This window comes from Neopsephotus bourkii, unplaced genomic scaffold, assembly GCF_033783945.1.
Source record: "Neopsephotus bourkii isolate Nb327-2 ecotype Australia unplaced genomic scaffold, CSIRO-AGI_Nbou_v1 NB_926, whole genome shotgun sequence".
Classification (NCBI taxonomy): Eukaryota; Metazoa; Chordata; class Aves; order Psittaciformes; family Psittacidae; genus Neopsephotus; species Neopsephotus bourkii.
The window spans coordinates 308,935-336,925 of NW_026901420.1; the positions used below are offsets into that span (position 1 = coordinate 308,935).

At 43.6% G+C, this 27,991-nt stretch overlaps 1 protein-coding gene across 3 annotated transcripts; it reads left to right on the top strand.

Moving 5' to 3' along the window:
- Window positions 1–1,666: 1,666 nt before the first annotated feature.
- Window positions 1,667–27,744, top strand: LOC133214734 (hepatocyte nuclear factor 4-beta-like). 3 transcript variants are annotated; one of them, XM_061357925.1, is made up of 10 exons: window positions 1,667–1,843; window positions 8,534–8,705; window positions 10,562–10,656; window positions 19,117–19,223; window positions 20,328–20,483; window positions 20,965–21,052; window positions 21,836–21,988; window positions 23,764–24,000; window positions 24,649–24,762; window positions 25,768–27,744. In XM_061357925.1, exons 1-10 carry the CDS (start codon window positions 1,729–1,731, stop codon window positions 25,902–25,904), a joined length of 1,374 nt encoding a protein of 457 aa, XP_061213909.1. In that variant the 5' UTR covers window positions 1,667–1,728; the 3' UTR covers window positions 25,905–27,744. The 3 variants fall into 3 exon arrangements, with proteins under 3 accessions (XP_061213909.1, XP_061213910.1, XP_061213911.1); XM_061357926.1 differs by having other exon boundaries at window positions 25,978–27,744; XM_061357927.1 differs by having other exon boundaries at window positions 24,649–24,823; window positions 25,768–25,893.
- The last annotated feature ends 247 nt before the right edge of the window (window positions 27,745–27,991 follow it).

Here is a 27,991-nt window from a genome sequence, read left to right on the forward strand (position 1 = left end):
TAAGAGGCAAGAACGACTAATCAGATACCAACTTAGCTGATGCTGGCATTACCAAAAGCCTGGGGACATAGTCCAAGGATAAAAACATAACATCTTATCTAACCAAGGAGTCATTTGTACACCACTAGTTACAACATGTTCTTAAAAAAGGAAAGAAGGAAAAAAATATATCTATAGCACATGAAATTATTTTATGCCTCAGAAAAGATAAGGAAATAAAGGTAAGTGTTCCTGCACCCAGTCTTTATAGGATAAAAGCCTATGTAGAGTTAACCCATTGCAATAGCCACTGTAAGTCTCCAGGATATGGAAAAAAATCTATTAAAAAAAGAAGTCAAATGGAGATGAAATAAAAATGAGTATATCCAAGACATTTCAAAACTTTGTTTTGGCGTATTTCATGCTATTTGAAGATTGCTAGGATACATGGGGCCGCCCAACTTCTCGGTTCAGTGAGAGTTCAGGCAGTCTGGCAATCCTCTTCCTTTGGCCAAAGCTCCTTTTCTGGCAACATGTCTCCTTATTTCTCAAGACTCTTTTTTTCCTCCAGATTCAACAGGATGTTGAACTGGATCTCTCAGAACAGCTCATGGAAAGGAAAGACCCTCTGACACAAACCAACGTCACTGCAGAGGGAACTGTAATGTCAGAGAAGGCATGTGAAAGATGAAACCAGGAATAAGCCAAGTACTTCAAGCCATATCACTTTGCATGGCCGTGTTTTATTTCCAGTCTTTTGCAGTACAGCTCATGAGTCTTAACAAGGAAAGAACTGTGCAAAATTCAGTAAATTAAAAAGAAAACCACCAGAGTCCTGTGGGTAAAAGTTGGAATTGTATTTCCATAATAACAGGCCTTTTCCAGAAAAGCCAGGCACGGGTCAACATGAAATGCAACACCACACATCTGCAAGGGAGTCTGGCTGGTTCCTTCCAGTCTTTTCCATTTTCACCGTTTGCCATAGCTTGAAACCGTCTTCCCTAACATCTCAACCAAAACAGAATCCTTTCTCAATGGGAAATCTGGGAAATTGGGGCTGCTTGGAGTCAGGAAGGAGAAGACATGGGTGACAGGGACAGTGGGTGGTGGGTGGGATAAGTCACATCCTCTCTGCTTATGTGGCTGTAATGAAGCTTCATTTTTACCCTCTAGTAGTAGCTCAAGGTGTGAACTGGTGGGCAGCACCTTTGGTGTCACACGGGTCTGTCTCGGGTTCTCAACCTTGACTCTCTTCAGCCAATTGTGACAGGGACTCATTGTCTTCACCAGTTGCAATTGGCATCGTTTGGTCTTTTCCCAAGGGCTGGTAGCTGAGCAAGGTGACACTGGCCCAGGTATTATTAGACATGACCACTGCTTTGCCCTGGAAGAACAGCGCATGTGTACGAGTGCCTCTTGCAGCCCTTCTCAAAATGTTTGTGCAGGAACAGCCATAAAATGGGCTGTATTGACCCAAAGATGCAATCCAAGTCGCTTGAGTCTAGGCCTTATCTATATCATATTATCAGGACCGAAAGAGCACAGATGCACCCCGGGAAGGGAGGGGACTGTAAGCACAAGAGGGAACGGCTTCATCCCTTCTCTCCTGGCACGGGGAGGGGACTGCGGGCAGAGCTGGGTAATGATTTGTCATTGCAAGGGCTGGGGTGTCTCTTTGCAGAGGAAATCTTGGCCGTGATTGACAGTCGGGCTGTTTTTTGCTGCTTCGCTTGCTGTTGACAAGTAATAATGAAGCTTTGTCAGCCCATCATGGACATGGATATGCCAGATTACGTAGACTCCTTGGACTCCTCTTATACCATGCTGGAATTTGACAGCCTTCGGATGCTCCCCAGTAGTACCGGTAAGGTTTCTTTTTGCTTTCTCTTGAACAGCCTCCACTACCTTTGTTATAAAGCTGAGCACCTAGGAAAGTCAGGTAGGAGGTGTGGGGCAAAGGGTGAAAGGGATAATATTTAAGCGGCTGACTTGTCAACTTCTGCTGTATCTGCGGTTACGTTTGGGCTGAAAGGGGACCCTTTCACTTGCCAGTCCTATTTTGAATTATTCTTTTCCTTGGTGGGCTGAGCATCTTGTCCTGAAGGGCCCACAAGGTATTTCAAAAGTTGGTAGAGCTCTTCATGGCATGCCATAGGTTTGCTCCCATAAGACATGTTAGAGGAGTTATTACCAATATTTTTTACTTAAAATATTTGTTTCATTGCTATATATGACTTAGGTTCATATTTAATCCTTGGAAAAACGCTCTCAAATTGAATTTGTCTGTTACTCAGGCAATACACCACCTGTCCTAAGTTGTTCCTAGGTACTTGGATTTAGAAGCGATATCCAAATGTAACTTGTCTTACATATTTCACTGACTACCAACGTTGTCTAAAAGCCTGTACAGCAAGCAAAGAAGTTGGGTGCGAGGAGTGAGTGTTTATATGCAGAGACTTTTGCTTTATTCACAGAAATAAAGCATGTTCACAGAAATAAACCATGTGTGATATTTAGGTTTTGAATAGTCAAAGTACTCTGACAACACTGTGCTATGAAATTAATGGCTCATTGTGTGAAAAATAAAGGACATTCAGTCTTATAGCATGAAACCAATCATGTAGCCAAATGAGATTCGAATATTAGCAATGCCTTTGGTGAATTTGGCAGCATTTTATTTAATTTGTTATGAATCTGAGTGAAATTAAGATGGGATTTTCAGGGTCTCACACTTGCTCATTAGCTGTGTCATCAAAATAAATCAGAGTTTCAGTGGGGTTGTTATCTATAATATAAAATGATTAGGCTTATTATTGTGGTGCATGAAGGGATGTCAGGAGGCAAGTAAAGTTAGAAGGCCCAAGGGAATTTGAAGTTGACTTGAAGAAAAACTTGCTCTGTCCGCAAAAAAAGGATTTTTAATATATTGTTTTTCTGACAGCTCCAGAAAGACTGGATCTTGTTTCTTATTCTTGAAGAAAGGTTTCCATTTGCCATCCTGCTCCAGAAATGTTATTTAACAATGTTATTTAACACAGATGTTTTTCTTTGTCACTTGTTGCTGAACAAAGGGATATTGTTTTACTTTCTAGAGTGGCACAAATCTCCCCAAAATTCAGTATAATTTTGCAAATTAACTACCAAATCCCATCTGGGCCTCCCTGTTGTTTCATGCAGTGGAACTGACAGGTTGATTCTTTTCTGAAGTTTATCTACCTCAGTATTGTGTTATTTGTCTAGCTGTTAATGAGTAGCCAATCCTCTCACAACCTAGCTGTTTTGAAAGTAGCTTGTTTGTCTTAGGTATGTGTCCTCTTCTGCAGTTTGTAAAAGTAACTTCAAAAAAGACCTGAAATACCCATGCATGGAAATACATTGCTAACCAGACAAGTTCAGTTGCCACAGGTAACTCAAATTCACACAGATAACTCATAGTTTCAGAAATATTTTTTAAAATGCTAGAATTAAGAAACAGTCCCATTTTAGGTATTTTTAATAAATGTACAGGTTCGTTTTAACCTATATCTTTCTTATTGTTCAAGATTCCTCTGTATTATTTTGATACTAAATCTAATGGCAGCTTTGCCCTTTATAAACATGATCAGGAAGGGGCATAATGTTTATTTTAATGGCTTCAGAACTGTTTCTTTCATTCTGAACAGTTTTAAAAGTGAAAATAAGAATCTTTTCAAAAAAAGTCAAGATTTCTTAAAGCCAACTGTTTCTTTCTTTGGAATACTATTTCATCAAAATTTTATGCTGATTAATGATGGGGAGCACTTTTGATGATAAGCTTCAAGCTTCAGGAAGCTGCTATAATTTTGAGATTTGGCTACATATACTTTGGATTTTTCACTTTAACTAGCTCATAATTTCCCAAATATTTTGAGACTAATTCAAAATAAAGAATAGAATTCATTATGGGAGTGGAGGAAGAGTATAAAAAATGGTCTGTTTTAAATAGAGAAAATGTCAAAAGGAAATGAACAAAAATCAATGCTGATCCTGTCTTTATAAAATATGTGTTGTAACTGCAGAAATTTTCCCTTTCTGTACAAACTTGTTTCCTTTACCTTGGCTGGCATTAGAAGCTGTATTCTCACTGGGTTTTTATGTGCTGTTAACACCCCTTTCCTCAAGCTCTGTCAGAGTTGTCATTTTGCTTAAAATAGGAAGCATTACTGAAATATTGCACTAATTCTTTAGTACACTGTCAGCGAACACTTTATCCCGTGATGATGCTCGTTCTGCTGTCTCAGCACTCAAATACCACACTGATTCTTGGGGCTTTGGCACAAGGTTAGAGAAACACCTCTCCCAGCCCTGCTACAGTCAGACCCAATTCAGACCATGGAAAAGCCATGAAAGATCTTTTGACAGTGCCTGACCATCCCTCAAGCTACACACATGCTTGTGAGGAGCTATGACCCTTCTGGCTGTCCTCGTGGTCATTGTTACCATAGGATTTGTGAACAAATCAAAACTAGGGTTTATATCTCAAAAATCCCCCTTTATTTGCTAAAAGCTGATGTAGAAACCAGGGTGACCTGCAGATGGCCAGGGTATCAGTGCTAGCTCCCAGCCTGCCTTACATTTGTATGCACAGGTTTCACAATGCCGGCTTTGGCCACCAAGTTAGACTGTGTGTACATGCCCTAAACCCACATTTATGATCTATAAAAGCTCTAGCCCAGTATGTAACTGCGGGACTTGTCAGCTGCAGATTGTGCACACCAAGACTGGCTTGGGTTTCTGGGTAGATAAAAGCAAAAGCCATTCTGGAAAGTATTGCAAGATAATTCTGCTATACGATATGCATCTGGAAGAGATGTATACAGTAACATAACTGAAAGGAAAAGCAGCAGCAAGGTCAGGTAACATGTAGATCTCCAGTCCTGAATGGAAGCCAGATGCAGTTCTCTAGCAGCATCTTCATTAAGACCATCCTCACTGTCATCCCCTATCACTGTAAAATTTGGTGTCTTCATTTCAGCCCTGATTAGGTAATGACTTACATACAGAGGCAGTGGGTACCAAAACTTTGTATGTATTTTGATTGCAAGCTTGGTTGACCCCAAAGCCGGTAAGCCACTAGGACACTCTAATCAGCACTAAGTTGGCATTGCAAAACCTGTGCACACAAATGTAGGGCTGGCTGGGGGCTGGCACTAGTGCCCTGGCAATGTGCAGGTCATCCTGACTTCTACATCAGCTTTTAGCAAATAATGGGGCGGGGGGGGGGTTGGGGGGGGGGGTGTTGAGATACAAACCATAGCTTTGATTTATTGTCCATAAATCCTATGGTAACACGACCAGCCAGCAGGGTCATAGCTCCTCACAGGCATGTGTGCAGTTTGAGAGATGGTCAGGCACTGTCAAAAAGATCTTTGATGTCTTTTTCATGGTCTGAATTGGGTCTGACTGAAGACTGCTTATATGTAACTTACAAAAGATGGTTGAAACTTCGGAGGTTTCTGTCAGTGAATATCCAGGACAATGCCTAATGAGGAGTCTGACTAAAACCATGAGACCCATGCAATGTCAAGATGAGTTATGGCTTCTTTTTGGAGAACATCATAATTTCTCCAGGAGAAATTTCAAAGACACTGTGGCATGGCTTAGGAACTGTTCTGTTATACCACAGTGATGAGCGTCTATAACCAACACATGTTTGAGCATCTCTTTCCAGGGTGGCGAAGACAGTTGTGAGCTTGTTTCAGTTGTGAGCTAGTTGGCCTTTGTTCAGATCCCATCTCAGTGTGGTGCTGAGCTCAGGTAGCAACACGTTAATAAAGTTCTGAGCCTTGTGTCAGGGCTAAAGGAACTGGTCTACAGAGTTTTTTTCAGCTGGTTTCACAGGTAGACAACTGTGCTGACAGGGATCCTGGTTTTCCTGTGCCTTTCCCAGCAGTGATCAGTCCAGGGAAAACCCAGACATTCCCTAAACACAAGCTAGATTTGAAACCCAGATTTGAAACAGTTTCCTGATGAGTGTGATATTGGTTGTGCCTTTGTTATTCTCTGAGCTAATTCTAATTAGGAACTCACCATTAGTTGGTGACAGGATTTTGTAATTAAGTTTTATAATAATAATTAACATGTACATACTGGCTTAGGGCTTTCCTTTTCTTCATTGTCTTTTTAACTTCTGTTCATGTTCAAGCTGAAAAGAGCACATGACTACCTAATAGGGACTGAACTTTTAGCTATGTATCTGCCATTAGACTAAGCTGTAGCCCACGGGTTTCTTTGTGTTTTCATGGGTACAAGTGAAGGCAAAATGTGATTTGCTAACTTCCATGGCCCATCACACACTAGTTCTTATGGTTCTTCCTCCAGTAATACTTTAAGGCCAGGTAATTAATTTCTCCCTTATATCAACAAGCAGCTCTTTGCATATCCTACTAGCATGAGGGGAAGAAGTCTTCTCTGGTGAACAGATGCTTTCCAGCACCAGGAACATTCTGCAGTCTGGACCCATGTGAAGGATGAAAGGTCCGTTGGAGATCCAAACTGTATGGTCTTGGATTGATTCCTCTGAATCAGTAGAGAAAGCATGAGTAGAGCGAAGAGAAAATTGGCATTCTTATGTTTATTTGTTGTGGAATTTTTTAAATGGAATCCAGCACATTCAGTGCCTTTGTTTGTGGTCAACATGTTCTTTCAAAAATAAATAGATGGAGCAACAGATGCACAAATGTTTAAAGTTACAGTTATCCTTGAAGGAATATTCTAGTACAACTCATTTTATACTGAGGTATATAAATCAAAATTAAATGAACGATTATTGTAAAAAAAACCCAAAATCATTGTAAATTACCATTAGGGACCTCTGACACAGACAATGTTCTTAACGGGCTCAAGTGGTACTTCCTGACAAATATCAGAGTTGGGAGTGTCTTGCATGGATTTTGGGAACAGGTAAAACTCAATTCCTGTCATTATGACCAAAGGATGATTTTGATGCTGTCATTTTTTCTTGTCACATTGCTTCCAATTTGCTAAAAACTAAATATTTATTCATCAGTATTTTAGAAGGTGAAATATAGATCAAAAGGGGCTTCTGGGGGGAGGAGGAAGGGAAGTCTGACCTTTGTTTGTGAAGCCTTAGCTAAAAATATCATAGCCTTAGCTAAAACCTTTCCAGTTTTTGAAAAGCTAAAGCTTTTTTTGGCTTTTGATTACAATTTTCATTGCACAGCAAATATTTTCACTATAAATTTTTGATGTGTATTCATACACAGAAATAGCCCTTCTCTCTGTATATATACAAGTTGTGTGCGGATTACCCAGAGCTATTTTTATGCATTATGCATTAGAAAGATCTCTCTAGACTGTCCAGATCAGATGCCAATTCCTTCCCTTTGAGTAATTTTCTCTAGGATTTCTCATTGCTCAATCCCAGAGCAGCTGAGCTTTTCTCATCACTGCCCGTCCCTTCCGCGAGGCAGGATGCATCTTGTCCCAGAGACTTTTCTGAGGTCACTGTAGTACAAAATCCGCTCCCCTGGAGCAAAGAACACGCTCCCAGAGGTGTGATAAATTCATAAAGCCATTCTGCAGTGAGTGCCCAGGTCAGGACGGACTCCACAAACATTCCTGCTCTTGGAGAGATGTAAACACTGTCATCTGCGTCTCCTCAAGCATCTCCTTTATTTTTTCTTCCCCAAGCCGTGCCTCAAATTAGGAGGATTAAGAGGGCAGCGAGCCTGGTGGTTAAGGCCAAGGGAGAAGTTTAAAGGGGAGTTTTGAGCAATGTATACACACAGCTCAGGGCAGGCAAGGGCAGAGCTATTCCTGCCCCAAATGAGAGGGTGCAAACAGAGGACATGACAGAGGGCATTCATATGACCTAATTTTAGGTCCCTAATTTAGAAGGTCAGTCTTCCTGCGCCCCTATATTGCTTTGCAGTGTAAAGCAATGGGCCTCTTTAGAGGGCAATTCAGAGCAGGAACCACACTTAGGGGAACCAAAGTGGTCCCTGTGTGAGCTGCTGTCTCTGTCTTCCAGCTGCAGAGGATCTCTCAAGAGCAGCCTTTTACTTCCAATGCCTCTGTCATGTACACAAATTGCACAAAGTATTTAATCCTGCCCCTTCTGTCTCTTGCCTGCTTTCCATTTATTCAAGTTAATGATGTTCTTTTCATTGCCTTCTGTGGGCACCAGCTTTGAACTATGTTTTTCACGTGTCTGACTGAGGAGGTGGCTCCCCATCCCTCCAAAGCATATATCTCACATCCAGGTAAGGTAAGGTTTCTCTGCAGCTGTCAAGAAAAGTAGTGGTAACTGTTAAGTTAGCATGAGCATGTTGGGTTATGCAGCTTGAAACCTCTCTGTCTGCTGAAGCAAAAAACCAATAGCAGAGGCAAAGCAACAGGGTTACTCTCAGTTGAGGTTGAGAAGAGCATCACCCTCAATCTGGAGGCTTTACTAGCAATGCATACTGAGTGTGGGGCTGACTCAGCATGTGCTTTGCTTGAAAAAAGCAACTTGATCGCAGCTGGCTCTGGTTTCCATCACAGAGAGGTCTAATGGTCTCTATTGTCTGCTCAGAGACCATCACAAATGAGCCAGCAAATACCAACCTGCTCACAAACAGCATCAGCTCCCTGTGCTCCATCTGTGGGGACCGAGCGACCGGCAAACACTATGGAGCATCCAGCTGTGATGGCTGCAAAGGCTTCTTCAGGAGGAGTGTCCGCAAGAACCACGTCTATTCCTGCAGGTACCTCCCCTTTTCACAATAAATAAATACAATTTATTATTTCTGTAAATTATTTGTGGTAAAGATCAGGTTGTATGGTGGCATCCCTATCCCAAATACCCTATTACCATGCTGTGAATGCTAACAGTAACACTGCAGTTTAGTTTATGGCTGGAGGACAGGGAGCTAAGGTGTAAATTATGTCCTATCTCATCTTGGACCCTGACACCTTTTTTGGCACTGAGTAATCCATTTGTTGAGATCACTGCCACTGCTTTCCCTATGGTGTAAATCAAGGGAAACTTATAGTCCTGAGGCTTGACCAGTGTATATAATATGTAAGTAGGGATTCTGGGTGTGGAGTGACACCTCAACACAGCCAAACAAGGGAAAACCAAGGTGGCAAAGGACCAAAGCTCCAGAGATTTCATCTCAAACACAGCCTTTCTTGATTTTCCCAGTAAAAAGCAACAAGCATCTAAGAACCTGTCACCTCCAAAGGCTTCACCTCTCATACAGCTCCATTTTCGTTCTGAAATGCATTGAGCTATTATACTCTGACGTATCACTGATGATTTTACGATCATTCTGAGAACCAAGCATGGATGGGTGATGATTCATGTCCACCTTGGTACGCATCTGAGAGCATTTTTTTACCAGGAGGAGGCTATAAATTATAAAGCAGCTATCTTGGTTGACCTTAGAAAAAATGTGTTTATTTTAACACAGGAGGAAGGGGGGAGGGAAAAAGTGAATACACTCAAGCCCTTCATCTCGAATTAAAACCTGGAAGTTTTCTTTCTTTTCTAAAGCTCTTCCTCCTTTAAGGGCGTTTCAAATTCTTGCCATATGAGTCACCCTCTTTGTTCAAAATGTTCCTGGGGTCCTTATCACTCCAGCCATGAGACACCCTGGGGTGACAGGAGTGTTCACACGCATGGTGCCCATCCCAGGGACCATCCCTGCAGGATGATGGGATAGGTACTACTGGTTTCTTTGAAATCTCAGTTCTCACTCTCCTGGGATGGAGTTGTTGCCCTTCCCCATGAACCTCTGTGATATTTGGCAGCTCAGGGAAGATCCACAGCACTGAAGCCAAGGAAATGGTAAATGCTCATTTGTCTGCACATCCTTATTTGGCTAAGTACAGCGCTGTACTTAGCCCAGCTCAGAGCTCTGCTGTTTATTGGAGACGTGAATTCCTTGGAAAGTTTTTGGGCCTTTGTACCTTTGGCTGTTTACAAGTCTGGGAAAGTGCCTCAGCTTTTACAACCTGATGATGGTCTCAGAGCAGCCAATGTTGTCTCTTCTCTGTGTGATAGATTTCTCTTCCATTATTTCACCCACCATGGAAAGAGCTGCCAAATCTACCTTGAAAGCATACAGGTTCCTAAATCCTACATTGAAATTAATAGGAATTAGGAAGCTATGTGCCTGAAAACTAAGCTGCAGACACAAAAAGGGCTTGTGGCCCATAATGTGATTGTTCTATACAAAGCAGGACAGTGTTAACAACTGGGATCAAACAATCCCTGAAGCTGAACACCCAACAACTGTCTGAAAGTGGGAGATGGAGTTCCCACTCCGGTACAACTTGAGTCACATTCACACTTTCACAGCCAAAACCATCCCAGTCGTTGCAAGGTGGGTGGTCTGAAACTGTTCTGCTCCCAGCTGGCAGGAGTGATAGTGGGGAAGACGAGGAACTGGGCCGAGCCAACACTGATTCAATCCATTTCTTACGAACCTTCTCTAGGTTCAACCAGTGCATAGTTTGGTGAGGTCTGGGACTGTATTTCTTACTGGGGCTGCTAGGGGTGAGTGGGTTGCAGTCAACAGGCTGGTTGCTCCATGTTTTATTTCTCATCTCCTCCCAGGTTCAGCAGACAGTGTGTGATAGACAAAGACAAGAGGAACCAGTGCCGGTACTGCAGGCTGAAGAAATGCTTCAGAGCTGGCATGAAGAAAGAAGGTAGGCATAAAAAGACATTCTAAATCTGCCTGCTGCTGTCTCTGGCCCTATTCCCACTGCAGAGCATGGTGGAGAGCCATAGCAGCCCTGGCCCAGAGAGATGATGCTCATGTGTCATAGTGAGAGACTTCTTCTTATTGCCTCTGAAGGATCCATTTTCTCCCTTTCATATAGCTGTTTCAATGAGAGCTTTGTGATGGTATTCACCTGTCCTGGGATGCTGGTATCTCTGGGATATTATCATATTTGGAAAGGGATGGGCTTCCTCAGGGTCTATTTGGTCTCTAAGTTCTTCACAACAGCAATTTCCTTGCTACACACCTGCTAGCTGTGACAATCTCAGTATGAACCTGCCACACTTGGTTTCATAAATGCCAGCCATTGACTACTGCAGAATGCATTTAGTGGTTGACTTGGCTGATGCTCACGTAGCTTGGTGCAACCCATTGGCCAAGGTCTAGCCCGAACACGATGTTCCATGCTATGAGAGCTGCTCCTCCATGGGACAGGGCTTACAGGCAGCAGTCCCAAAAGTGTCTGTCTCCTGTGTCCTGTGAGCTGGGACCTGAGTCAGAGTTAAAGCCTTCAGTACTGTTACCCTCATGGCAGCTATCACAGAACTATAGAGCCACTGTTAGCACCAGTACTGAAGGACTAATCCAGTCCTGTCAGATGCCTTTTGTTGCACTTCACATTGGCTGTATTAGAAGGAGGTGGATCCTTGTAGAGCATTTGGGTACCAGTGACTATCAGGAGGTGCCCTTCCAATGTAGTAAAGGAAATATCAAGTGTTACAGTGCCTAATCCTAAGCAAGAGAAAAACCACTTCTATTAACCTATGCCTTACCTGCCTAGAGCCAGCTTCCCTGGGAAAATGTGGGACCTACCAGCATTTCTGATCTGTGCTCGTTCAGTGTGTGCATAGTGGGGTACCATGGATAATAATACTATTTTACTTACTCCAAGCTTTCTGGGCAGAGACTGTGTTTGTACACTGAGTGGATAGCAAAGTGGGGACCCAACCAGACATAGGTGGTACATCCCCCTGATGTGCAGGATGATGATTTCAGCACTCTTCACTCTTCTGTTTTCCAGCAGGGCGCTGTTTTTCAACCCACTGACAGCTAAAGGATGAGGGAACTGGAAAGGAACTTAAGAGTTTCTTTCCATGCCACGGAATTAAACACCCCCTACCCAAGGGGTGAAGTCATGGTCCCACTGAAACCAAGGGGAAATTTTTTGCTGATTTCTGGTAATTCATAAGATTTCATTGGTGATGAAAAAAACCATTCCAGCGTTCTGACCATATGTTTTCCTGGAGAACAAGATGGCTTGGAATCTGGCATAAGTCATGGATATAGCAAAAGTGCCTGCTGCTTTAGTTGAGAACAAATGGAGTAAATAGAGCAGATGATTGATAGAAAAAAACCCAGCCCTCATATTAATAAAGACCAAATCAAGGCTGATCTGGTCAGTTCTAGGTGGGGACAAAGCCAACTGCCAACACAATAAGCTCCTCAGCTTGGGAAGGCTGAAATCTGATTATCAGCCCATTCTTTAAGCTGAAGCATGATTTTTATTGTTTTTATGGTAAAAGTTATAAACCCTTGGCTCCTGCCTTCATTATTGATTGCACTCAATGGAAGATGACTCACCTCAAGTTCCACATAGCCACATTCTTTGAAACACTTTATGAGTGCACAGCCAGGTTGTGTGAGCACAAACTGCTCATGTGTTTAGTAAGGAAGATTTTAAAGCACCTTGAGCAACTGCTTTGCAGAAATCCGCTTGGCTGACCAGAGCTATATCCAAAGCACGTGTGCAGGACTGTGAAAGAAACTTTCTTGCACAATTGTGTGCTCAAAAAGAACACAGATATTTGCTTTAGGGTGGTTCTAGATTAATATTAAACAGTATTGCGAAGTATTAGGGAAGACAGGTCTTGGGATAGAGCAGTGCTAGGTGGATATAAATGCACCAGTTCATGTTGGGAGATCACAGCTGTGACATCCACGCTTACCCAGCACATAACCCATTGACCCAGCACTGGCATGCAAGGGTTTGGCACTCTCTTTCTCTGGCACACCGTTTTCCAGCCAGCCCATATAATAGCAATCAGACTTTCCAGGGTGTGGTAATAGCATTGTTTATTCACAGCAGAGGAGAAGAAACTGGAAATGATCCTTTTCCCAGCCTGTGTGTGTGACAATACACCTGGGGTGGGGTGAGCAGGGTTGTGTCACCCTCATATGCTCCCCACTGCCACTGACCTACTGCTCAATGGGTGTATGTGCAATACTGGAAACTTGCTGTTCCCCTGCAAAACTAAGTGATAAACTGGAATTTTGGACCCAGAGTGTTACTTTTTTCCAGTCTTCCTGTGTTGTAAGACATGATGTGACACATTTGGATCTTTCTTTTCTTTTTTCATGTTCTTTTTCCGTTTTGGAAACAAATCTAGTAGGTAAGAAATGGTGAGGAGCTGTGTTACACAGCATGGTAGGAGGAAAAAGTCCTGCAAACAAAAACCAGTATGAAACAAACACATGAGCTAGCTTTAAACTGGCTGACTGTAAGGGCAGTAGGGTCTGTGTGAGGGTCTTAGCATGAGCTGATCCTGGGAGCACAGTGCAGTCAGCCTGTAGGTTCAAAATGGGCTTGAAGCAGCTGGGCAGAGGTTGTTGAGGAAAGCATCTGTAGGGTCTTTTAGGATGTCTTGTTTGTACACTCAATTTGATCCTGCTTTTGGAAAGGACCAGGACTGTCCCACATGAGGGCTACGCCTCCAGGCTTGTGCACTGAGATGGGATCCGGGTTCCACTGGTGCCAGAGAGAGCACAAAAGGACCACAACTTCACTCTTGTGGAAAGTCCAGTTCCCAGATTTCCTGGAAATTAGCTAATTTGGGAACACTCCCATCCCAATTACATTTTTTGTATCAATAATTCGCTTTAATAACTACAAGTAAACAATCATTAAAGTCGCAATGAGGGCAGAGGACAAGTCCTGCTTGAACACAAAGCCGTTCTTAACTCCTGAAATGCCACTATGATCAGGATTTAAGATTTATAATCATAGAATCATAGAATAGTTAGGGTTGGAAAGGACCTTAAGATCACCAAGTTCCAACCCCCCTGCCATGGGCAGGGACACCTTGCTCTAAACCATGTCACCCAAGGCCTTGTCCAACCTGGCCTTGAACACTGCCAGGGATGGAGCATTCACAACCTCCCTGGACAACCTATTCCAGTGCCTCACCACCCTAACAGGAAAGAATTTCCTCCTTATATCCAATCTAAACTTCCCCTGTTTAAGTTTTAACGCATTACCCCTTGTCCTACCACTACAGTCCCTAATGAAGAGTCCATCCCCAGCATCCCTATAGCCCCCCTTCAGATACTGGAAGGCTGCTATGAGGTCTCCATGCAGCTTCTCTTCTCCAGGCTGAACAGCCCCAACTTTCTCAGCCAATCTTCATACGGGAGGTGCTCCAGCCCCTGATCATCCTCGTGGCCTCCTCTGGACTTGTTTCAACAGTTCCATGTCCTTTTTATGTTGAGGGCACCAGAACTGCACAGAATACTCCAAACGAGGTCTCATGAGAGCAGAATAAAGGGGCAGGATCACCTCCTTCGACCTGCTGGTCAAGCTCCTTTTGATGCAGCCCAGGATACGGTTGGCTTTCTGGGCTGCAAGCGCACACTGAAGCCAGCTCGTGTTCATTTTCTCATCGACCAACACCCCCAAATCCTTCTCTGCAGGGCTGCTCTGAATCTCTTCTCTGCCCAGCCTGTAGCTGTGCTTGGGATTGCTCTGACCCAGGTGTAGGACCTTGCACTTGTCATGGTTAAACTTCATGAGAAGGAGATCTGCTCTTTTACTCTTCATTTGTGGTTAAGAATAGGACTCTAGCTTAGTGGGGTCTGGGTATTTTGGAAATTTTCTCTCTGTTCTCTCATATTTTCTCTGTTTGCAGAGGACAACGTTTGATTTCTATTGTTTTGCACAATATTACCAGGCAGGTTTTCGATCACTACAGCATCACTGGATGAGGAGTGGACCAGATACTTAACACCCAAATTAAACAGCAGGCTACTATTTTTAGGTTCTTACTGAGATCATGTTTAACCTTGAGTAAATTAGCAGGGTGTGATTTTCCAAGTGAGCCAGGTCATCTACTTGCATAGAGCTGAGCATCAGAAAACCAGGAAGCCTTTTGAAATGCCAGCATTTCACTGTCAGGACCCAGTTTGCTGGTGAAAACAAAGGGTTAATATTTAACCTCTCATCCACTTTAATGTAATTTATGAGTGTACATGGACTCCCTGGGTTTAATGCAGAAGAGAATTACTGTATCATTTACCAAAACAATATAGTAGGAGGATTTGAGGCTATTTTTTAATTTATATTTAAATTGGGCAGGTTTATAGGACAGTTTTATTAGGGTATCACAGAACCTCTATCTTGTTTCATACCTTTTATTTGCACATCTCTTCTGCCAGCATTCAGAAGGCTGGGACTGCTGTTTATTGCAAAGATGAATGAAAAAGATAAAGGATCTTCCCTACTTTGTGATAGTCATAAATTGAGCCAAAAGCCTGTGAAAGCCTTAAATGTACGTGTGCCATTGGGATTTATTTGCAAATAAAATAAACCACACCTACACAATCAGAGGTAGCTTGGGGAAAAATAATTATTTGTACCTATAAATTAACCAGGGAGCAGGAGTAAATCTACAGATTTATAGACAGAAACACTGTGAGTACTGAATGCCAGCACCATGCTGGGGCACTTGCCTCCTCCTGCTTTCTCTTTGTGCTATTTATTAACACATTTCCAACTCCACTGGTGTTAAATGAGGATGTTTTTAGTGGAATAATAATAGAAACGGTAATTCCCATGTAGGCAGGGCTTTAACCTCTGCAATTGCTGTGGAAAGTTACTGGTTTGCTGCTGTCCTCTTCTAATCAATGCCTTTGCCCATATTTATTGGACCCCCTGAAGCTTTCTCCGCACAGGTTTTGTACCGATGTGGAAAGGCAGCGAGGACAAAATGTTTCTGAAACAGGGGTTTGTTGCAATCCCACAAACACACCGCTGTTTGCTCAAGAGCCACCGTGTGCATTCTGCAGCCTGATGGCTGCCAGCATCCTTAATGGCAAAAAAGGGCCATCCGTGCTCATGGCAAGAAGGGCCTTGGCTTGCCCTCAATAACAAAACCCCTCCAATGGCTCCTCCACCTCAGATGGAGAATATGTTTGTTTTCCCATCCACTTCCCACAGTCAGGACATGCCTCAACCATGGACAATTCCCTGGAGGGAGATGTGGGCATCATCTTGTCCTCTCTCCCCTTTTCCCAGAGGAAAATCCAGGTCAAGGTCACACTGTCCCTGATCAGCAGCATCATGGGGACTTTCTCCCACTGACGGTCCCTCTTGCGGGGCTGCAACAGCCTTTGATGGTATTTATTGGCCTTGGGAATTGGAGTGCTGTGAGGATTACAAGATTAGAGGAAATAAAAGGAGGAGCAAAGCTTTTGACAGGCACATGTTGGCAATAATCCTTGGGAAACACAGGGATTTTAATCCTTCCCAGAAGTTTGCTGGGGTTTATTGACTGCAAAGCCCAGATCACATCTGAGCCTGAGCACCCTTGGTGCCAGCACACTGCTCGAGCACTCCCGATGCCTCACCAGGAGTGACCTATCCCTTCCTTTTTACAAGCACAATAACTATAGCAATATAATTACTGCACAGTAATAGATTAATTTTGTGGCAGGTAAAACATTAACTCCATTGTATCTAATTCCATCACATCTTGGGTACTTTCAGTGATAACACCCAAATCACCTTGAGAAAGTTGGTCTGTACCATCCACTTACACTTGAAGATTGAGCTTATCAGAGCATGAGGGAAGCACTGAAATATGTGCTATAAAAGGACCCAGCAGGAAAAACAGGCTGAGGCTGCTTAAAGGTGTCTGTCATCAGGGACTAGGACCAGGTCTGCCTGGGTTCATAGGACTTATCTAAAATAAGATATGCAACTTGGTCAGAAAGGCAAAATTTGTACCTTTTCTTGTAAGTGGACAAAAAGAGCCTTATCTCCCCTAGATAGCTACATGGGGAAGAATCTGATCCAAAACCAAGCATAGAAGATTAGGAGGGGACTTTCCAAGGATGTAAGTGATGCCACTGATTTGAGCTGGCTTGTTTCTACTCAGTGCTGGATGCTGCTGCTGTCTTTCTGGTGTACCAAAAAAGACGTGAATGTTTGCTCTGTTCTGAAGGTTAATCATAGATTGCGGTTCCTATAACCACCTTCATCTTCAGAGTGCTGGGGATCCCTGGTGGGTGAGCAGCCTTTTCCATCACCCCCCCCGCATAGGGTAATGTATGCTGTTGCCTAAGGCAGGTTATCAGAGTGTTCCAAGGGCTGCAGTGGGTTTTTTCTCTAAACTGATATGTAATTGCCTCTAAATAGTGTCTACATAGCCTGAAAAGACTCCAGTAATACACACGTCTTGCATCCATCCAGCCCCTTGCAGCTGTTCAGGCAAGGCTGACCCTGGGGTGCTGAATGGCTTTGATGGCTGGACCAGTTCAGCAGCGAATGGGTCCCCACTGACAGCAAGGCTGAGCCCCAAATCCTGGAAAATAAACCCTGTGCTCCTGCTGATAACAGGAGGCATTGATTTTTGTCACTGTTGTTTGTTTTCTGCCCTTTGACTTTGTTGGCCTCTCACCAGAGGCCGATTAGGAAAACAGATCAGTGGTTGGACATGAGCTGACAAAAACCTACCTTCCCACCCTGTGTGTGAAACAGTGCGCATGTCTCCTCCTTTCCATGAACTCAGGGAAACTTGCCCTGTGCAAAGAGTGATGCTTCCTCTAAAGCAAGGCCCAGCAGCCAGGAAAAGTCACAACAGAGGGATGGTGGAAAGGTTTTGATGGCTCTGCAGAAACAAAAGTTTGCTGGAATAATCTTTTCCAGTGGCCACTTTTGAGTTAAAACCGTGCTGTTTCACATCCAAGGGGTTAAAGCAAAGTGAGTCATGTTTGGCAGCTGTGTCTAAGTCCTTCCCCCTAAATAAATGGGAAAGGAGCCTGGAATTCCTGTGTGAAGAAGGAGGGATGCGCTGCATTATCGCCACATGGTACATCTTCCTGTTCCCTCTTCTTTAAGGACTTGACAATTGCCTTTCCCAGCTGTACATAGGCAAGACATATAAGATGTCAGGAAAATGCTGAGTCTGCATTCAGGCTCCTTCCTCCAATTCCCTATGGCTTCGTTGGCTGCTGGAGGAGTGCAACGGGACTTGGTGGAGAAACTAACACTGAAAACAAGATTGGACTAATCCTGCTTTTTTTCCTGCTACTGTTTTATTTCATGACTGCAGTGGAGTCATCGTCTCTTGGAGCCCGAGTTGCAAAAATAAGCTGTCAAAAGTGCAATAAATCCCTTATGTTCAACATGAAGGGCTGATGGAGCATGGGGTTGATATAGCTTGTTCTTCAGGGAAAAGGATGGTTTCAAGGGTGGAATAGGCCTCAAAAATGAGTGTTTCTTTCATCTAATTCACCATGACATGCCCATACCTTTCTATCTGCAAAAGGCCTAGGGCTGATGTTCACTTGGCTGTGGTCATTGTGGTGTGCCCAAGGTGTGTTTTATCACTGTTATGAACAGTCCAGACACTTGGAGCTGATATACAGCAGTGTTTTGTACAGAGTTAAGAGAGAGCTGGAGCCAGACCCTGGCTGGGATTTGTTCTGTCTGCTCTATGCCAGCACTGCATCAGGGTTGCACACTCATTGAAATCAGCAGCACGATGGGCAAGTCTGAGGGGATAGTTTTAAGGGGAATCAGTGATTTTAAGCTTCCTTTCTTTGGAGCTTCCTTCATGAAGTGACTGCTCCTGCTCACTGTGAGTGGTGAAGATACCTCAGGGGCAGGGAACACATTAGGGCTGCTTTGAGGTGGGATCAGAGGATGGTTTTCTCCAGTGCTGCGGTAAGATGAGATGCAACCTCAAGAGCATCATGTTGTACCAGGAGCTCAGGAGGTGAGTCCTCTATTCAAACATGGCAAGGAGGGTATCAAAGGCCAGGACTCCAGCAGTGTGGATGCATTACCAAGTGAAAATGGTCGACACCACATCCCCAAACTCACCCCTGAGCTACACCAAACCCTGTGAAACATGCTAATGTCCCCTAAGCATTGCCATGACCACCAAATGGCTTGATCTCCCAAGGCTGCTTCTGTGCTTTGTCTTCTTCTCTGGTGTCCTTTTCCCCTCCTCTGGGGCCTGTTTAATCTTATTCCAGCATCCAACAAGAGTGGATGCTATTGCAGGCACTGAGGCCACATCCACTCCTGTTTGGGACCACAACTTACAGCAGCCATGGGTTGTGTGGGGAATTTTCTTGCTAACACAACCACTGCTCACTCTCATTTCAGCCGTGCAGAATGAGCGTGACAGGATCAGCATTCGCAGGAGCAGCTATGAGGACAACAGCTCGCTCTCCATCAACGTGCTCACTCAGGCAGAGGCCATGGCACAGCAGGTATGAAATGCAGGGACAGCCCTCCAAACAAGTACACGGCCTTCAGCTATTCCATACGTGGTTACAAACTCACTGAACCAACCAGAACTGGATCTTTTTCTGCCCTTGGATGGCTCTTGCACAAAGCCACAGGGAAGAAAATGCCTTAGAGACAGCCAAAACCAGACAGTAAAAATCATCAGTACATTATCAGGACAACATGTCCTGCAAGGAGCAGATGCATCCTTTGGCAAGTGAGATGCAAAGTTGAGGGCTGAGGGATGTTGCAGACCCCAGGTCCCCTCTGCCTTAGCCTAAATTGCTGCTGTAACCTAAAAACTCATTGCATTTCATACGGCAGTTCATCCCTCCTTGCCGCATGCTCTGTCCTGCTCAGAACATATTGTTCCTGAGAAGGCTGATTATGTCTTTCCTTGTAGCTTTAGTAGGGCAACAGTTTTAGGGTAGAAAAATAAAAGATAATGGAATTGCTGAGCTTCAGCTAACGCTGATTGTTTTCTCATTTCGTGTTCCACAATAAATTTCACCCTGAGCTTCCTTTAAATTCTTATGCAAATATCCTTTCCCCACTGAAACACACGGTCCAGATGTTGCACACTACATGCAGCAATGCGTCCACTTCCTTTTCAAAGAGTACTGTTTTAACCCTCTCCCCACCACGCAGCTCTTTAGGGATTGAAATGGGTATTTCGTGTCCCAAACAGCAACTTGGAGGGGAGAAAGGCTCAATGCATGTAATGCATTTGGCTGCCTCAAGTGGTGGAAGGAAAGCTGAGACCCAGCTCTGCTGGCTACTGCTAGGAATGGGAATATCAATCAGACCTTGTCCTTAGCCAGCGCGGAGGGTGGGGAAGGAGGCGGAAGAGGGAGAGGTGTCTGTTGGGACCGAGCACCACCTCGTGGAAGCTTCACCATGGGCTGTATGTTGGACGCTATACACTGCTGAGCATATACATGTGCAGCCACAACAGCCAACATCTTAACAATGACCTGAGGAGGTGAACATCTGTGAGAGCTCCCCGTGTTATCAATGAATCACTGTTATGGAGAATGGCAAGAAATCATTAATCTGGTCCCAGTGTAACTGGGTCGCTTCTCTTTCAGTATTCATCACTGAGTCCAGTGCACAGCACAGACATTGCCATGAAGAAAGTGGCTACCATCAACGATGTGTGTGAATCTATGAAACAGCAGCTTCTGGTGCTGGTTGAATGGGCAAAATATATCCCAGCATTCTGTGAGCTCCCACTGGATGACCAGGTATAATGCAAATGCCTCTTCCCTGCAAACCACTGCCTTCAATAAGAATTGCCAGCCAGACCTTTCAATGGGAGAATCTGACACTGATGTACAGATCACCCTAAGCAAAGCAATAAACTACCAGGAGAAAAATAACAACAAAGGACCGGGAATTGGTTAAAAATAAGTCGAGTAACCAAGTCCACCAAAATATAAGAGTTGATGACTTCTGCATGCACAAGGACGCAGACAAAAAAGACTAATTTTCCTTTTATTATTAGATGATAGTTGAATATAAAAGCCATTTATTTCGTAAGAATTCACATTATTCAAGCCTGTCTTTGTTCTTTCAGTTGAAAACAACTTTTTATTTAGTTTGCCATGAATGTGAGACTTCTGAAAAGTGAAGCTATACTAATAATATACTATAATATACTAATAACTTCTAATTACTCCTAATTGTATGTTATCTGTACATTTCTTTCTTCTGTGCCACCTCCAGGTTGCCTTGCTCAGAGCCCACGCAGGGGAGCATCTGCTCCTCGGAGTAGCCAAGCGGTCCATACCATACACTGATTTTCTGTTATTAGGTAATGCAATGAAATACATTCCTTTCATAATTCACACAATTGAGTTATTGCCAAGTAACCTGCCTGCCTGCAGTCCTCTCTGCACTCCTGGGTCTGTTGATCTGCCTTGAGATTGAAGTGCTTGAGAATGTCTCTGGAGACATGTAAAAAAAGCAAGCAAATTCACTGAGACTTTTACAACTGCCTTGGTATTGTGATGAGAAACCCCCCAGTATTTGAATGGCATCTCAAACTGAGCTGCCTTGTTTTTTCGTAACTGAAATTGCCTGGACACAAGCAATGGGGTCTTTTGGGTGTTGGTGCTTAAAAGCTTAGCAGAAAGGTCTATTAAAAATTATAGTGCAAATGGGTATTTCTTTTCCACGTAGCAGTCTGCTACCAGAAACACAGGCAGGATTATTCTTGGGAAAATGAGAACACTGGCCTGGAAAGCCACACATTAAAGAAAAGAGGGAGGGAAAACTCCATTTAAAAAAACAAATGCCAGAAATAAAGATGCCACACCACTTGCAAACAGATGCTAGGTATAACAGAGGGTGAACCAGAGCAGAATGTGGAGCAGGCTTTGAATACAGTTTGTGGTGCATGACATGTGCAAATGAGATAAACAAGGACCAAAGGATAAGATCCCTCGTTTGCTTCTGACTTGTGAATCTCAATGTGAAGCTGCACACTGGAAATCTGCTGCACATGGGCAACATGCCTTGGGGTAACTCCTGGATGTGATGTGTGTGTGCAGAGCTTGAGCGAAGTTGTGACAATGGATTTCTCTTGTCTCCCCAGGGAATGACTTCATCATCCCAATGCACTGTCCGGAACTGGAAATAGCTCGTGTGGCCACCAGAATCTTGGATGAGTTGGTGAAACCCTTGCGGGACATCCAGATCGATGACAACGAGTATGCTTGCCTTAAAGCCATCATCTTCTTTGATCCAGGTAAGCTTCCTTCCTGATTTCCAAGCATGGGGCTTGAAGAGGCACTGGGGGCTCTCCAATATCCAGGAGAACCCTTTGGCAGCAGCTCTACATTTCACCCTGCCTCTGCTGTAATGAGCAATACTTAGCAGCAAAGTAAGGACATGTTAGAAGCTACCTATTCCTGAACACTTTGCTAATTAGCAAGTATTAACTCCAGCCAGACCCATATGCAAGACTCTGCACACTCTAAAGGAGTTTTGCTCCTTCTGTAGCTTGGCTTCAGGAAATCCCATCAGTCTGAAATGAAGGAGATGACTATTAAGGACATATATGCCTATACTGAATTATGCATAAGTGAAGTGAGTCAACTGAGCATCAGTGTGGAGCATCCATCAGAGTTCAGAAAACAGCATTAAAAGGCACAGACAGCTGCACTGCTCAGAGCACCCAGAATGTCTGTTAATGGATCTTGCTGGCAGCCAGTACCAACCAAGGTCAGGGATGACCCATACAGAATGGGGAACAGGGAAACACACAGAGGCAAACAAAAGCTTGTTTTGAGCCTTTGCTGTATTATCATTCCATAAACACAGGGGTTTCTGTCTCAGCCCAGGTCCCCCCCAGCATTCCTGTTTCTACATGAGTACACCACACACTACCTCCTCTTGGAGTACCTTGAGTGTGTATTGCCCTGTAGTTTGGAGAAGAGATGGGGAAACAACCCCAAGTCCATTTGTTTTAATGTCCCATTGTTTTAATGCTCTTTTGTCTTTGGCATCTGTTAGTATGGAGAAATAAGAGTAACTTCCATTAGTTCTTTTTTGCTGTGTTCACTGGTCTGAAATCAAGACACAGGAGTTTTACAAACACCGTGAACTTTGGCTCGCCAAAGAGTCTGCTGTAAACCTGAGTAAGGGTAGTATGATCAAAACGAGTTTGACAAATTACCTTCTCGGCTGATTGGTATCTCAGCAGAGCTTTAGATCATTGCGACAGTGAGGCGCTGGGATTACATCTGAAAGGAAAAAGTGCAAAGCTCCGCAGAAGAGAAATTAATTCGTGCTAACAAGTAGGCTTGTCCATAGAGTTACATGCTGACGTACACTAACTTGATAACCACTTTACCTAATCTCTTGGCATGATGATCCCAAAAATGTGGTGCTTGTGGATTCTTTTAGACGGTGAAGAAAATGGTCCAGTGAGCCAGAAATCTCAGTTTTAGATAGCAGGAGAGTGGAAAGCTGTAAATCGCTGCACTTCACCCTATCCAAAGTGCACATTCTTGCTTAAGCAAAGCTGGACCAGTGATGCATGAGAAACAGATTTGACAGGCCAAAGACAGGAAATCAAGATAAGAATCTGATGCTGCAGTGGGTGTAATTACACCATATAAGCACTAAACCTGAATGGATTCAGTACTTGGGTACTCTTTTCAGGGGAATATTCCAGGCCGTTTCCTTGGAAGGACAGATACGGTTTAACTTCTAAATCCTTCCTCTTCACTAATGGCAGTAGCCAGATGTGCCCATCTGAAGCAAGATCTTACTTTCTTACTGTCTCACCTCAATTTCCCCTCAAACTACTTTTCCCCCTCAATTTCCCCTTACTGTTTCCATATTTCATGTGAGATATACAGTAATGGGAGCCTAATGCTAATCTGTCAAACTCAGAGACTCTGACAGATAATTGTCAGAGGATCGCTGCCATCTCATCCTTTTTCCTCTGCCTGACTGACAGGGTAACGCTTTCTGGTTACACAGGCCAGCAATTACCTCCATTTTTCCTCCTCCCAGACTGTAAGGGCCTGAGTGAGCCCACGAAGGTGAAGAACATGCGCTTCCAGGTCCAAGTCAACCTGGAAGACTACATCAATGACCGCCAGTACGACTCCCGAGGCCGGTTCAGTGACATCCTCCTCCTGCTGCCCCCGCTGCAAAGCATCACCTGGCAGATGATAGAGCAAGTCCAGTTTATGAAGCTCTTTGGTGTGGCCAGGATTGACAGCCTGCTGCAGGAGATGCTGCTGGGAGGTATGAACCCTGCTGAGGAATGACAGCAAAGTTGTCTTATTTCAAAGCCATTTACAGAGCTTCATTGTCTGGGTTTGTGTCCTTCTCTGGAGGACATACAGTAGAGAGAACTTGGTCTTGGGTGGAAGGAAGTGAAAGCTCAGATTGACTTGAAGCTTGAATATTGTTCCTTCTCACTCCAACTTAATTCCCAAGCCTTATCTTTCCAGCCCATCTCTGAAAATCTGACACAGGATCAGTTAGTGGGTGCACTCTGTGTGCTTCACACCAGTGGAACACTTGACTTTCAGGCACCCTACCAAACTGATGCAGTGTGTAAGAAGACAAAATGCTTTTCCTTAGCAATATGCAAAAGTTGTAACTTTCTGGGAAGCCCTGATAAGAGCAATAACTGGGGGACACACAGAGACGAATGAACAGTCCAGCTGGGTATTATTAGCTGAAACCCCAGCCATGCCAGAGGTTGTCCCTTGCCAGTGAGAATGCTGAGAGCAAAGAGGATGAAGAGTGGGAAGGAAGCAAGGACAAGCCAGGACATTAACCTCCACAGAGGTCTTCCACATTATCTGAATAAAAGATGTTTGGCCCAGAGCATCTGGCTTCTCCATAACTATACAAAGAATGATGTCTTTCCCATTTCCACTGCAGGAACCTCCATTGATCTCCAGTACCAGTCAGGACCTCCCAACCTCAACCTGGAACCACTGCCAGGACATGTTCTCCCAGGCAACATGAGCTCTGTGATTCACACTGCTCCAGACCGTACGTGTCCATTTATATGCTACTAGTGTCAGCATAACAAAGGGACTGGATAAGAGAAGCAGTTAAGAAAAATAGCTTTAAGTTTATTTATACGCTTAATCATTATACTTTAATGGCCCACCTTGCCGACTCTCTTACATGCTTCTAAAGACAAGCTGAGATTTTCATGATAGCATGATCCAGAGGGATTTGAAATGCTACTACACACCACAAGTTTAAAAAAGAAAGCAATCAAGATTGGTGACAGTGTGTTTCTATGAACGTGGGCAGCACTGGGAAATGCCACAAAGCAGCACAGATGGTTATTAGTGGTGAGGGTTTCCCTGTGTAAAGCATCTTGGTTGCTGTCAAACAGAACAATATGGCCAGAACACAAGACCATCTTCAACCTCTTCAGACACTACTGCTAGGCAATGACTATTGGTTAAGGCATTTATCCACTGTAATAGCAAATGGAGCATGCAATTAAAAAAGAATAATGTGGGACATGAGTTGTAATTTAACAACCGCTTCCATGTAATCACCATGTCTAGCACACACAGTGTCCTTCTGCCAGTTACAGTCCTATACCTCTTGCAGCGGATTTGCGGTTTCTGAGCCATATAAATCTTAGTAACATGTATTTTAGCTTTTGGGGGTTGTTTTTTTGAAGCTGCTTTACAGCAAGGTTGATTAGAGATGTGTTGTGTAAATGATGTATAGTGGCCAGCAGGTAGAGCTCTCCTCTGAGAGGAGAGGAAGGATTGAAAAGTGGTTGGTGGAATTTTCCCATGCTCAAAATACTGAGAAGAGTTGGTATGTGCTTACCAGTCCACCCTGTGCCTCATCACAAACCGGGAAGAAAGAATATGCTGGAAAAAGCCTGAATTCAGGATGGATCCCCCTGCCCCAGTCCCCAAGCTTCTGCCCCTTGGTTTGCAAGATAGATTGATGATTTCATTTGGGCACTGCTCTATCGAACAGCATCCAAGTCGATGTTAATTCTGTTTCTTTTCTCTCCCACAGCTTCTCCTGAAACATCCCTTCCATCTCCTTCTACAAGTACAGGCAGTGAAGACTATAAACTAGGCTCTAGCGCAGGACCCAACGCTGTAGCACAGCTCTTGCCTCAGACAGTGATACCCAAGCAGGAGATTCTATAGGGAGAGGTGGAAGGAAAAGCTGGGAGCAATGTCGAAACTGTGCTGAAAGTGAAATGGGCCCTTTCTCTTTCAGAGGCAAAGCACAGCAACCCCCTGCCTGTACCTGGATCTCTCAGTCACACTCTTTCCCATCCGTGAGTCAAGCACCAGATACCGGACTGCACCAGAAGCCTCACCATGTGTCTTCCCACCACCACCACCCTCATTTCATGTGGGACGGGGGCTAATGCCCTTGTCAGTAGGACCAAGACCGTAAGCTCTTCTGGGTAGGGCTTCCCATTGCATTTGTTATTACCCGACTTGATGTGATCACGACCCTTTTAAAGCCTTCAGCTGCTACCTTCATAAAACCAAATGCCTTACACAGTTCCTGGTAATCGCTACTGAGTACAGCGTATCTTAAATTGTCAGTATAGGTCTATTCCCATTAAAAATTTAATTACACTCCCAATTCTCCCGCTGCATATTAAGCTTTAGGAAGAACACCTTAACCTTTAGCAGGCCAAAGGTTTCTTATTCCAAACAGATGCACCTCTTTCCACATCTAATGTTGGTTGGCATTTGTGATCAGGAACACCAACATTTTTCTTATCTTCTATAATTTCCAGTATGTACCGAGTTCTGTTGTGAGCCATTTGACGTATCCTCTACTCTGTGTGTGCATTTAATATAGCTCCAGGACAGGAGCAAGGATCTCTGCATCAGCCCATGGTTGCTGACTCTGTTAAAACCCACAACTGGCCAGAAGTGCAAGAAGACATTGACTTAACAAATCACTGCTTTGTCTCTTCTGCAAACTTTTACTATAAACATATTCGGAAGAAGCAAGAGTAGCAACAAAAATACAAGGAAAAAAAATCCTTTTCCCAGTACATAGGTAAGATTTTTGCTGTGGTTTTACATCTCTTTGTAATGTCTGGCAAAAAAGGAAGCAGCAGGTATCCTATCAGCCACACCTTACTATAAAAAATATTCGTACTTAAAATGTAAGTTTTTAGTGTAAAACTTTATCAGTGGGAGGCAACCAACTAATAACCATGTTACAATTACTTAAAATAAACACAACAGAGTCTATACATCCTGAAATGTTCCTAAAGTGAAGTCATCGTGTTAGGGTCTTCATTTGAATGCATTTATTAGATTGTCAGACTTCTACAACACTTATGCTTACCTAAATAGAAGTCCAGTGACCTCCATCAGACAGCTCTTGAGGGATTAAGAGCAGCTGTACTGAACAGTAGGACATGATAGAGAATTCTTAGTCCTGCCACATTCCACAAACCCGTCAGCCCATGTGCATCCCTGTTCATGGCAAAAATGAGGTAACTGTGCCCAGCTATGGCTTTGTGAAGCTTCTTTCGTTACTGCTTGTGAAGGACCTTCAGATACTCAGCTGGAGAACTCTATCGACATGCAATCTTATTGACTGAAAGAGAAGTGGGGAAGGGCATCTGAACTTTGATCAGAAGGCAAATACTTTCTATTTCAGTCACTGGGGATACGTTTTAGAGTTGCCATTTTACAGCACGAGATATGAAAAGCCCTAAAGACTGGGTTGAATTTCACCTAGGATCACAATGCTTTATTTTTCTACTGTCTATGATGAATTTGATCTGGCATTATATGCTGATAACTTTGATTTGAAACAGCTATATCTGGAAACCAGGTTCCACTGCAAGCATTCCTGCTGCATGACAGATGCAACAGTACTTAGCTAACATTACTTCCAGTTCCTCCATCATGTAGATTACTTTTCTAGAAATTAAATGTACATTTATACTCATTAATGGTAAGAAAATACATTTAGGAAGGAAATAAAAATCCATATTATCATAATTCATATGGACAGTTTGCCTTTTTTCTCTAAACCGAAATAAAGTTTTCAAGTTTCTCTAATGATTAACCCAATGCAAATACCTTCGGGATCTATTTTTCATTAAAAAAAATGAATTACCTGTGGCTGCAAAGCCCAGCTTTTGCTTGAGACTGGTATGCTATCAATCTGAGATATTATCCCATAGAATAACATTGTGATTCAGCCTCCAGTGTTCAGCTAGCCTGGTGAATGTTCATAGCAAGAAAAATTT